Below are 12337 nucleotides of genomic sequence, written 5' to 3' on the forward strand. Positions count from 1 at the left end.
AGATAGATAGATAGATAGATAGATAGATAGATAGATAGATAGATAGATAGATAGATAGATAGATAGATGGATGTGAAAACTTGTAGGATTATACAAGCTTGCTCGTACTAAACAAACATGTTGAATTAAGAAGCAATACTTCATTTTCTGTGGTCACTGATTTTAGAAATATATTTATAGAATTAAAATTACATTTAACAGCGTCACCTACTAAATAAAATGTAAATATTTTGTGAAATTACTGTAATTTCCTTATGTTAAACATTTTCTAAAGGATATTTTTATAGTTTTTAAAAAATAATCATCCCTAAATGTTATCTTCCATCAGTAAATTCACGGTCTATTTCTGAAATTGTATTGATATACTGCTCAAAAAATGTAAGGGAACACTTTATTCTTACATCATTTTGTACGTCAGTGTGTGGAAAACAAAATGATGAACCCACTGGGGGTCACTTAAGCTTCATAACAAGACGGATTGATATCCCAGAAGTTTAGCTGAATTGATGTTGTGATGATTAAGTGTTCCCTTAACTTTTTGAGCAGTGTATTTTTCTGATTTGTTTTTTTTTTCTTCTTTAATCTGTAAAATCAAAAGGAAACATTCTAAAAAAATTACAGATTTTTCTCTTTTTTTTCAAACAGTGCAGTCACAAAGCTATAATAAGCAGCTCCAAACTGGGCCTTTCTAAAATATGCACGTAACCCGGGAACATTATGTAACCGAGACGCACATTCTAACTTGAACTCTGAGGTTTTTCTGCAGGCTGAACTTAAAGAACAGCATTTTTACGGAACATTTACCGTCCTGCGGCGTGTACGAGTGTAAGTGTTTGTGCCTGCTGGTGGAAGGACAGAGCTGAAAAAACAAGAGGAAAGGGAAGCAGCCAAGCATCTCCCACTACAGCCACCTGCCCACCTACTAGCAGTTTCCACACAACTTATTTCATACACGCACTCATGTACCCACTGTAGCCCAAAACAAATAAACGACATACAGAGTTTTACACAGACACATGTATCCCGACGTGTGCAGAGTGTTGAAACATGAGCTCATGAAAAGCCTACCTGCAGACATGCATAGAGTCACACCTCAAAACAACCCGCTACTCACCATGATTTCATCCTGAAGCAGAGAAGCCACAGAGAGACGGAGGAAGGGAGGAAACAGAGCAGAAAGAGAGAACACTCAGAAGAAACGTAAAAGCAGGAACACGAAGGAACAAGAGCTGAAGAGATTGAAGAATGTAAAAAGGTAAAAGAAGAAGCTACAGTAAGGGCTGCAAAGTGCGTCTAGAAGCAGAATCATGCAAAATCTGTTCTTGTATCATAAATATGTAGTTAATGTGAAGCATACACTGTATACAGTTACTGTGTTAATAGATTTTTAGCTAAGTGATGCCTTTTTTTTTAATAATGTTTAAAACAAACTTTTGATATTTTCTCAATCATTGCCATCATGATCCGTCACTGTGCTTATTTCTGATGCACTTTGAGATCCAGATGTATTTGTAAAACAATGCTCCCCATGAAAAAGATGAGGATTGTGCAACCTTGGCAGAGATACCGGCTCTCCGATGGCTTTCTATTTGATATTAATATCATGATTGGTGCTGTTAGGGAAGCTTTAAACCACAGGAACTATCATATATCCCCTCGTACGTTGCAGCAGACCTCAGTTTGTTTCTGACGTCACCGAGGCCTTCACCAAAGTTGTTTCATGATCAGACAACTGTTGTCCATTAGCGTGTACAAGAGCCGCACAGGGCTGCATTGTGCAGGATATGGACGCTTGCCCGGGGTTTCAATATACTGTATAGCTGTGCAACATTTAGCATGAGCAAAAACAGAGAGCTGAGTGCTAACAGAAACGAGCCTGAGGGAACAACTGTATGAAGTTCAGATGTCATGTTGCTGGCCAACAGACAAAACACAGTTGGATGGGTTCAATCTGGAGTCCTCATGTTCCTGCAGCTTGAACAGAACGACTCGGTTTTGTTCTACAACCTGTCAAACAGCAACAGTGAACGCCTCGGCATGTTTCTGATCACGGTACCTGATTGCCGGCTGCCTTCTTCTTGTTCATTTGGTTGATCCTCTGCTGAGCGCTGCACGACAAAACACATCAGGAGAGACTTTATTTTGGCCTTAAGCTGCAAATGAACCTCATGAGGCCACGAAACACTGCAGTGATCGGAGATTGATGTAGTCTATGTTCAAATAAAAGAAAAAGAAAAACTCACTTGGCAAATCCAATGAAGTCCTCATGGTTGGTGTTCATGTAGGACAATTCGATATCTATCAAGAGCAGCACCTGAGCAGAGAAGAGACAGAGAGCTGTTACCAATAAACGCTTATATGATTAACATTTATTAATTATATTCATGACTGGAAATGTAAACCTTCCTAAGACAACGATTTGGTTTTATATTTAACATACACGATAAAGTAGCTTTCAAGTAAATCTGTCTGCGCTTTTACTCATTCAATCTGAAATCATTTAATTTCAGTGTTATTGATATCGCTTACATGCTTTTATTTTGTAATTTTTATATTTTATTCTATCTATTTTAATTATTCTATAAATCTGTCTGCACCATACGCAAGTTGTGTCTCGTGTTTTTGATTAATTTGATTTATTAATTTAATTTTGATTACATGTTTTATTTTATTTCATTGGTTTTTTTTGTACTTTGTATTTTTTTTTAAGCACTTTGACTAACCCCTGTCTAACCCCTTGCTCACTTGCTGAAACCTGTTGAGTCACATTTGGTATATAGGTTTATTTATTTTTTAATATTAGTTTTACAATTATTTCTATTTTCTAAAATTAATCTAATTTTAGAATTATATAAACTGTAGAGTTATTTCTGTTTTACTGTATACTTTAACTCTTACCTGCTTTTATTTTGTAATTTTTAGCTGTTTTACTCCATTTTAATTTTTCTATAAATCTGTGTGCACCTTATTCAACCTGTCTGTACTTTTTCTGACTATTTCAATTTCTTCTTTTAATTTCAATTGCATGTTTTATTTTATTTTTTACTTTTGCCTGTAAAGCACTTTGACTAACTTCTGTGTCTTTTTAAATTAAGTTGCCTACTTGCTAAAACCTGTTGAGGCACATTTAATCCTAAATCCGTCTCTGGTTGTTGATTTAACCCCTAAAAATTCATCTCAGTGTATGAAAACTACATATTCAGAGGTTTTCTCATTGAACATAACTCCTCTGAACATAAATCACTGGAACATTAAACATAACATTTGTAGAAATTTAGCAAATTACATCATATGCCCAAGAAACACACCTATTTAAAAGTAATAAAAACATTAACGGGCTTCACTGCTACAACCAAATCGCTCCCTCTTTGTCCTGTTTGTGTGGGTTTTGTGCGATACCTGGTCCTTGGTGCGGTTTTCTCTGTCTCTGATGTGCTGAGTGACGATCCTCTCCATCTCCTCTCTCAGCATGGGATACTGAGCCAGCTGTGAGCGCAGAAAACAGTAGGTAGGTAGTAAAAAACACACACACACACATACACACACACACACACGGCAGCACACATACGCTGTCACACATCAACTCACAAGCTCCACTAAACCACAAAGTTACTCATCTCACCGAACCACAACACACAGTTCCACCAACACAACGAAATACGTTACAGAAACACAATTAAACATGATATGTTTTGAGGGGATCCTTTTTTTTTTTTTTTATCCCAGACTCGGCTCTAGTCCCTGCACACCCGGGGCCAGCGGGTGGATTTGTGTTAGATCGGATTTTTATGCGTCTATTAGTTGCCAATGTGGAAGAAATGCAAAAGAATAGTGCAAAGTCTGTGATATTACCACACAAACACAGAATAAACAATGTTCCTGGCAGAAAAAATGGTTCTTTTCCCAGCACACTGTGGGTCTTTTTCCATGAGCTCATTGCAAACCCACGAACGCAGACATTGGTGGGCCTCCAATGTGACACAAACACATTTGGAGAAGTGTGAGGGAAGAAGAAAAATCTAAAAACCAAAAATCACAGCGCGAGGAAGAAAAATAGATGCTGTTTTTCGTGCAAGTTGCAATGCGTCTGTCGTGTCTGCTGGATGGTTTGCGGAGGGGCTGGGTATCAATCGGCCTCTCATTTGGTTTGCAAGTTGATTTACTGCTTCCTGAGTCTAATTACAGAGCAGAAGACACCCATAAAGAATAGGCAGACGGGTCAGAATGTTCAGATGAATAAAAGCTGACAGCTACTGGCATTAAAGCCTGTATTGTCAGGAAGGAAGTGTTTGGAACGGAGGATGATACGCGTCCAGGGCTGTCACGCCTTTCATTGGTCTGTGGACACTGGATGCACAAATAAATCGGGTCCTACAGCTGACAACAAGTCACTGTTTTAATTAGTGTAAAAACGGGTTTATTTTATTTTATTTCCCCTTTAAAGTTTGTTTTCTGGGGAATTTTCCTTTCCTGAATCGAGTTGTAAAATAAGTCGAGGTACATTTAGGATTTGTGATATTAGGCGATGCTCTCTAAGAACTTCTGGGGATATTTAAGGAACCCTGATCGCTTTGAGGGTTCTTGGAGGAACACTCAACAGCTCAATTCAGAGAAGGAACCTCTAAAAACTCAAAAGCGGTTCCTGGAGGATTCTTTTTTTAGAGTTGGAAGCCTAATTGACACTTTAGAAGTTAGTGTTATTGTGTAAATTAACATGTACACAAGAAAATCAGTTTAATTTAAGATAAAGTAATAACAAGATGTTGTAATTATTTGTTGTCGTCCGATGTAAACAAGTGTTTGAATCACCAACAATCCAAAACATACTAAGAAGTTACTGTAGGTTATAGTTTTTCTGGGTTGAATTATGTATTTTTTTTTAAAACAGTATTAGAGATAATAATAAATGCAAAGTTTAGAAACTGATTTTGAATATTTGAGCAAATTAGGATCTTGTCTGCCAACAGATTTATGAGTAAATGACTCTAAACACTAATTCCAAAGTTCATATTTGCATAAATGTAAAAGAAAAAACTATTTTTCAGGGGGTTTTTTTTTCAGAAGCATCTAAAGTATTGTCCAATACATTTTTTTTTTCTTATGTTTGGGGTAAAACAAATATTGTAATAAAGTTCAAAATGAGTTCAAAATGGAAATCCAAACTCTCCTGCTTCTACGAGCGAATAAATAAAACCGACTTGCCTCGACTTTATCCTGCAGCTGCCAGCATTATCCCTTGCAAACCGCTACGTGATCCGATGAGGAGCATTTTATGGTTTTCATATCAACAGTGGAAAGTATGAAAACCATGTAACTAAAACGATTTCCAAAACAAAACCAATAAAAAAAAGTGTTCCACATCAAAATAACTGGAAGGAACTTGGGAAAACCAGAGAGACGCATTGCAACTCGAAGGCAAACGCGGTCTGTCAACATCTGTGTTTGGTGTCTCTAAAGCAGACACAGAAACACAACGTCATTGAGAGACAGCAAAGGAAAACAATATTAGTTCTTATAAAAAAATGTGTTAAAAAGGCATCAGGCAGAGGCACTCACATTGATTCAGACTGACATGCAATGCAAAGAGGCAGGGAGGGAAGGAAGGAAGGAAGGAAGGAAGGGAAGGATGAGAGACGGGGAGGAAGACTTCAAACTGACCCCTTTGTGGATTTTCCCAAACACTGTATATTATGATACAGTTTCTTTAAATACTGTTTGTCTCTGAAAGTGAAATCGAGATAAAAGTGTGACAGAGAAGAGAAATCCAAAGGAGGTCCTGGAGCTATTCTGTTTTGGTCATTGCGAGGAAGCAGCCCGGTTCAAAGGTTTAGAAGGATGACGGGACGATGGAGAGGAACGAAAGAGAAACAAAAAGAAAAAGAGGAAATAAAAGAAGAGGCTCGGAGTACGTCAGTTAGTCAGTGAGTGGAACTACACAACCAGTCACTCCAGTGTATTAAAGCACACCGACAAAGACAGAAAAATAAGGTTGGAATCAAATCAAATCAAATGATCTTTAGACATCATGAGATCAAATGTGAAAGAAACTTATCGAACATGCAGTTTGCTAAATTGTCAATATAAGGCCAATAATTGACAGACGACAAACGACAACAGAAGTGTCACTAAAATGCAGGTTATATGGTTACATCTGGAGTAAGGACAGACTGATACTTGCTGGATGGAGGTCTTGAAAAAGGCTTTACTGTGAATGTAATCTATCCTAATTCCATTTTAATGTCAGTAAGCATAAATTAATTCATCTCAATAGATAAATCCTGGACAGGGCGATGCTCTTTGACCGTCAGCTGCATGGCTCTATTGTTTGGTCACCACTCTGGTCCAATACTTAACCTCTTATTGTGTTGATATTCATGATTTTTTCTATCCTATGAGACCACCATGAGGATGACGTTTGTCTTTTTGACTAATTCAATATTTACATCTGACTTTAGCTGTTGTCTGGTAATATACTCAGAGAAAAACGATGGTTCTTAAATGGTTCTCCAAAGCGCCATCACCAACTGAAGAACCACCTGCTGCAAACTCCATGTTTACAGTTCAAACATAAAAGTTCTTGAAATCAGTGCATCAGTAGCTGTCACATACATTTAGTCTTTCGTGATTTTTAGCATGGACCCATGGACAAATTTACATTCTTCTTAAATTCGCATTTTAGCACCTTATGTGTCTGTAGAATGAAGTACAGAGGAATGTTAATAAATGAACCTGTTTTCCCACCACACATGATAATTTAACTTAATAGGCTCAAAGACCAGTTTATATTGAAAAATTATTTGAGAACCATTTTAACTTTTTATTTTAAGGACTATCCAGAAAATGGCTCCTCTAAGAACCAAAGTTCTTTGGAGCCTCATTTATGGTCTCTTAAGGAACCATTTTGATGCTTTTTGTTTGTTTGTTTTTTAAAAACTGTTTGCAAAAATGGTTCTTTAAAGAACATCTTCCTAAAAACTATTTTGTAGAACTAAAATGGTTCTTCTGTGGCACTGCAAAGAACCATTTTTGGTTCCAGTTAGCGAGTGCAAGAGGGACATCATGTATACAGCTAAAAGAATCATCATTACATAATACTACAGAATAATAAAATTAAGTACATTTATGGTCAGTAGTTCTTAAGACGCATCTGCTTTCTGAATATTTGCTTATTTTTTAACACTAGCACTGATTTTGGAAGAGTGTACTTAGAAGTTTTCATAAAGTCTCTGAGCTTTGAGGACACTCTAATGTTAACTTCAGCACTTCATTTACTGCAAATCAATAAAACCATGCAGTTCTACATTAACTCAGAGGGAAACATTTTCCTAGTTGTAAAAGAAGAAAATGTATTTAACTGCATATATAAATCTCAAAGTCCCTCTATATAACTTATAGTATATAAATATAGAAGTTGGTCCTTTTAAAACACTGTTTGTTTCTCATTTATCTCCTGCTGTGTTTAACTACATGTCCAGCCATCAGTCTGCCCCTACTTGTGTGTTAGCAGAGATAGTGAGAGTGGTTGGTTCTCTTTGGCATTTTACCTTTTGACTACACTTCTGTATGGTGAAGGTGAGTTCACTCACTACCATATCTATACACTTCAGTGTGGGCTCCTTCAGCTTTTGGATCTGCTTTTTCACTATGGCCTCAAAGGCCAGGTCAGGGGTGAATAGCCCCGTCCTGTAGGGATAGGCAGGCGGCACGAGAGAGAGAGAGAGAGAGAGAGAGAGAGAGAGAGAGAGAGGGAGGAGAAAAATAAACCAGAAAGAAAGAAAAGAAAAAGACAGAGAGAGGAGGGAAGTAAAAGCACCAAAGGAAGAGTTGGAAGAAGTGATAAAGGATCAGGGAAAGTGAGAAAGTGAAGAGGTGAGACAAATCAAGAGCAAAAGGAGTGAGAACAGTTGGTGAGGGAGAAGGACAGATGAGATAGGTAAAAAAAAAAAAGAAAAAAGAAGAAAGAAAAATTGGAGACGGAACAGAAGACACAACAGATTGAAGATGAGAAAGACAAGAAGAGGTGCGGGGGTTGGAAGGATAAACAGCACAGAAGGAAGAAAATGCAAGTGAGACATTTGGTTTCCCCTGAAGCCATTCTGAAACAGGACAGAGCTGGAGTCTCTCTCTATGAACACGGAGCAGAGAGAAAGAGAAGAGAAAGAAGGAGAATAGAGAGAGCTCCCAGCCTGCACATCTCCGCCAGCCAAAAAACTCCAAGCAACGCACCGCGAGACCACAGCTGTGCTCCTCGCCGCTCAGCCAAGACACCCTGAACTCTCCCGGCGTTGACCCTCCCTCCACCCATCCCTCCTCTTCCTCGGACTCCCGGTGGGAGCCACATCACAACATTTATTATCCCAGCGCCTCCATGTTGTTGCAGTCCAACCGCTGTTGAAATTGTTTGGTCACAGCGGATCCATTTGGATAAAGACTACTGCTCTTTCTCTTGGCCCCACTTAGAAGCCTCTTTAGCTGCGAGTGAAGCCCCCGAGGCAGTTCAACTGTGAGGGTCATGGCTCCTGTCGGCTGCAGGTGCACGGCTGCGATCTCACACACACAAGAAAGTCTGGACGCTGAGGTCATTCAATATGGCTGCCAGGTATTCTATAGACACATGGTGTTGGGAGTGTGTGTTTGTTTTAGTGTAGAGGAAAAAGAGGAAAGAGTAGCGAACTTTATTGACGCTATTTCTTAAGTAAAACGAAGTGAAAAATTACTCAAGTGAAAAAAATTAAGCTGATTTATCTCCAATTTAGTAAACTTCTCGATGAAAATTTTTTACTGACTGTGATGTACACTGCCAATCAATTCTGAGCCTCCCATCATGATATTTTATCAAAGCTGCTTCCTTTGAAAAGATCTATTAAAAATAACTCATTTGCAATAAGAAGAATGTATAAAAAACAAAAAATTCTACACTTCTTACCACAACTACGAAGCTACGTCTGTCTCAGCTGTCACTAACAGTCACGTGTCAAAAATTGAGTAAACTTTTCAGGGTTGAACTGCAGGTTGTGTTTACACAGAGCAGCGAGGAGATGGAAGCAAGTATGGAAGCAGTTTTAAAGGAAAGTAGTAAAACATCTATACTATGTAGAGCCACCATTTTAATTTTCTAGCATTAGTAACACCTGTGTGCACTTAGAAAAATGTTGTACATGTTGATTTCAAGTTTTTAAATTTTTGAAAATGAATAATCCTACAAATTAATTTTTTTATTTGTACTGATTTATGGAATTATAAATTCATCATACTAATATAACACTACTACTGAGGCATCTTTGAGTTCTCTCGACTTCTATAAATGGATGTACTCTTTCAATAGAGGTGCAGGACTTTACACTGCAATAAAAACTTTTGTAAAATGTTGCCGAAACTGTTCGGGGTCCAGAGGGTTAAAACACTGTGGTATGGAACTGGGACACGGCTCAAAATGATCCTCCTGAGTGTGCACAACTGAAGCTTTTTTTGGCAGCACTCCGTGTACAGTACTTCCTCAAAATTTCGCTTACAGTAAGTCACAACAGAAATGTTTATTTTAAAATTAACTCGAGTCACAAGCTCGCGTCCTGAGCGTCTGACGAAAGCTCTGACGTGTTATCTCTCGCAGGCAACCATATTCCGATGACCGCTCAGCTTCCACACCGGTTTTTCTTCTGCACAACTATCAACCACAGCCAGCCTGTCCAGCCAAACCCGTCCGAAAGCGGCACAGTAGTCAGGCAGGCAGGCAGGCAGGTAAACCGCAGCCCACTCCAGGCGTCCCCCTCGCTGTTGTTGGACAGCGAGGGCTGGAGGGAGCCGGGTGGTTACAGCAAAAAGGAGGGACAGTGAACAGCAGAGGGACTTTGTGGATGGAAGGGTTGAAAGCAAAAAAAAAAAAGTGCTATCCGCTGTTTGCTTATTTGTTATTTTACCTTCTTGGTACACTGCCTAACCGTATTGACTAGCTCAGAAATGACCATGTCCACACATTTGGTGCACGGCTCTTTAATCTTCCCAATCTGCCTTTTCACAATGGTCTCAAAGGCCATGTCCGGGGTGAAGAGGCCAGTTCTGCCCGACACAGAGAGAACCAGCCACAGGGCCGAAAAGACGAGAGGGGTGGTGGAGAAAAAAGAAAGAAAGAAAGAAAGAAAGGAAGGAAGGAGGGAGGAGGGTTGGGTAGAGAGAAGAGTGTTAATTGTAACGATTTACCCTCCAGTTCTGAGCTTTTCCCCCCAAACATAAACAAACATAAATTTGACAGAGAGAGGGGAAAAAGGGGGGGATGGAGATTAAAAACAGTTGGAAGTTATGTTCCACAGCAGATATCCAGCCGTTTCCACTAAACTGCTGGTTAGAGTTAGTGTGTTATTGCAGAGCGGTTGGTGCATCTGATTGGGGACAATTCAATGGAGAAAAGATCCAGATTAGAAGAGATTTAACAGGTTGAGAGCCACCTTTTCGAAATCAGTGCACAAAAAACAGGATATTAAAAAGCTTAAACCTAATGGCGGTCGGCCTAATCTCTATAAGCACCCATCAGCAGGTCTTATTTCTGTTTGATTAAAAAAATAGGTGCTAATGAGGAAGTATCACGGCAAATATGGATTTTCACAGCACTTGAGGTGACACTGGCAATACCCAATTATCACCAAAACATCCTGGAAATCATCTACTTGGCGTTTTAGAAAACAGAACAAACTGCTATTAGTCCTAGAAAGTAGGTAGAAACTAAAAATAATCTGTCCTCCATGGAAATAAATTAGCAATTAGTCAAAATTTGCTTGCTTTAGACAAACTGAAAGCTAAATATAAACCTTTTTTTCCTGATATTGTAGCCTCATTGGACGCTACAGTGCTTATGTACACATCATCCATATGCAAACAGGAAGCGAGAACAAGGACAAAGTGAGCGACCACACATCCCAGATTAAAGATGCAGGATTCCTCCAACCACACATGATGGCAGACAAACAGGCCTCGCACCAGCAGGGACGTACGAACAAACACGGAAAAGCTAGAATCCACTGTAGCCGATCTCCTGCGTTTAAGCGTATTTTTCGATATCAGTATGCACTCGGTGTGGTGGTTTCGGATTAGAGAGGCAGCCGGAGCAGCAGTGAGACAAAGAGATGGAGGGAGGTGAAGCAGAGAAGGAGGGGAGGAAGGACGGAGGGGTGAGTCGGAGGGCGGACGTGCCTGATGCCGTGGATGTTCTTGATGGCGTAGCTGATTTCCTTGCGGAGTTCTTTCTCATCGAACTCCATCTGAAAAACAGACAAAGAGAAGATGCCGGTTAAACGCGCATACTGCACACTTATATAACCTCGTCTACTGTTCCTGCACCATCTGTTTTTAATATGTTTGTCCAAGTATCTCCCCTTTATTTACTGCAATGCCACATTCTTCCCTAGTTTCTTAATATTTTCTCCGAAGCGTGCACTATAAACATATAAAACACTGTGATGAATTGACCTCTAATGTGTCTGGCAGACACTGAGGCGTTCTGTGCTTTCAGTCAATCTTCTGGTTAGGAAGCAACCTGCTCCGTCCGCTCGGTGGGAAACCAACGGGGCATTTTTCTGCGGCCTCGGTCACAGACAGTAAGTTTTATGTCCTCAGAGGGAGGGCAAGAGAGGACAGGGGAGAGGACTGGATGAAAACGGGGGGCAAGAGAGGAAGGACGAGGAGGGTAATGGCTGATTGAGGGAGAAAGCGACGAAGGCCTCGGACGTGGAAGAAGAAGAAGAAGAGGAGGAGGAGGGGGATGAGGTAAAAGGCTTAGAGAGGCAGAGGTCGGGGAAAGTGGATGAGGGGAGGACAGGCTCGGGATAAAGATGATGTGAACGGTGGACGGAGAGGACGCGAGGGGGAGGGATGAATTGTGGATGACAGGATGAGAGTGGAAGGTGAGGAGGAGGGGGGGAGTCGGAGGGAAGAGGTGATGACGGGAGAGGTAGCTGTGAAGCTGAAGGTGAGGAATGTTTGAGGGAGGAAGCTCAAGGTTTCCTTGAGGTAAGTGAGGAAAATAACAGGACAGAGATGCTTGTCTTAAAGCAAGATATTCTGTAGAACATTTTTATTTCTTCTAATTGTTTTACACGTCACAATACGGAAATGTATTTTCTAATTACTCCTGTTCTAATTAGTCTGTTCCTCATTTCCAAACACTTTTTCTCTTCTCACATATTTATTTACTGTAGGTCCATTAATGACTGCTTTATTGTAAAATGAAATGGTCAAAAATTTATATCATCCATTATCTATACACCGCTTAATCCTCACTAGGGTCATGGGGGGCTGGAGTCTATTCCAGCTGACTCAGGGTGAAGGCAGGGGAACCTGGACAGGT

At 39.8% G+C, this 12337-nt stretch overlaps 1 protein-coding gene across 3 annotated transcripts in view; it reads right to left on the minus strand.

Annotated features, from left to right (window-relative positions):
• The window catches only part of dnm1a (dynamin 1a), a 74049-nt gene that overhangs the window by 27925 nt on the left and 33787 nt on the right, over positions 1-12337 (minus strand). For 2 of the 3 annotated variants that reach the window (XM_008301617.1, XM_008301619.1), the window contains exons 9-14: positions 11185-11252; positions 9918-10056; positions 3400-3486; positions 2244-2314; positions 2057-2108; positions 1115-1126 (exon numbers count right to left, since the gene is read on the minus strand). In XM_008301617.1, the coding sequence (XP_008299839.1) occupies positions 1115-1126; positions 2057-2108; positions 2244-2314; positions 3400-3486; positions 9918-10056; positions 11185-11252 (429 nt within the window). Of the gene's footprint in view, positions 1-1114; positions 1127-2056; positions 2109-2243; positions 2315-3399; positions 3487-7544; positions 7684-9917; positions 10057-11184; positions 11253-12337 lie in introns of all 3 variants that reach the window. The other variant, XM_008301618.1, reaches the window with a different exon arrangement.

The sequence above is a fragment of the Stegastes partitus genome, unplaced genomic scaffold, assembly GCF_000690725.1.
Source record: "Stegastes partitus isolate 25-593 unplaced genomic scaffold, Stegastes_partitus-1.0.2 Scaffold1691, whole genome shotgun sequence".
In the NCBI taxonomy this organism is placed as follows: Eukaryota; Metazoa; Chordata; class Actinopteri; family Pomacentridae; genus Stegastes; species Stegastes partitus.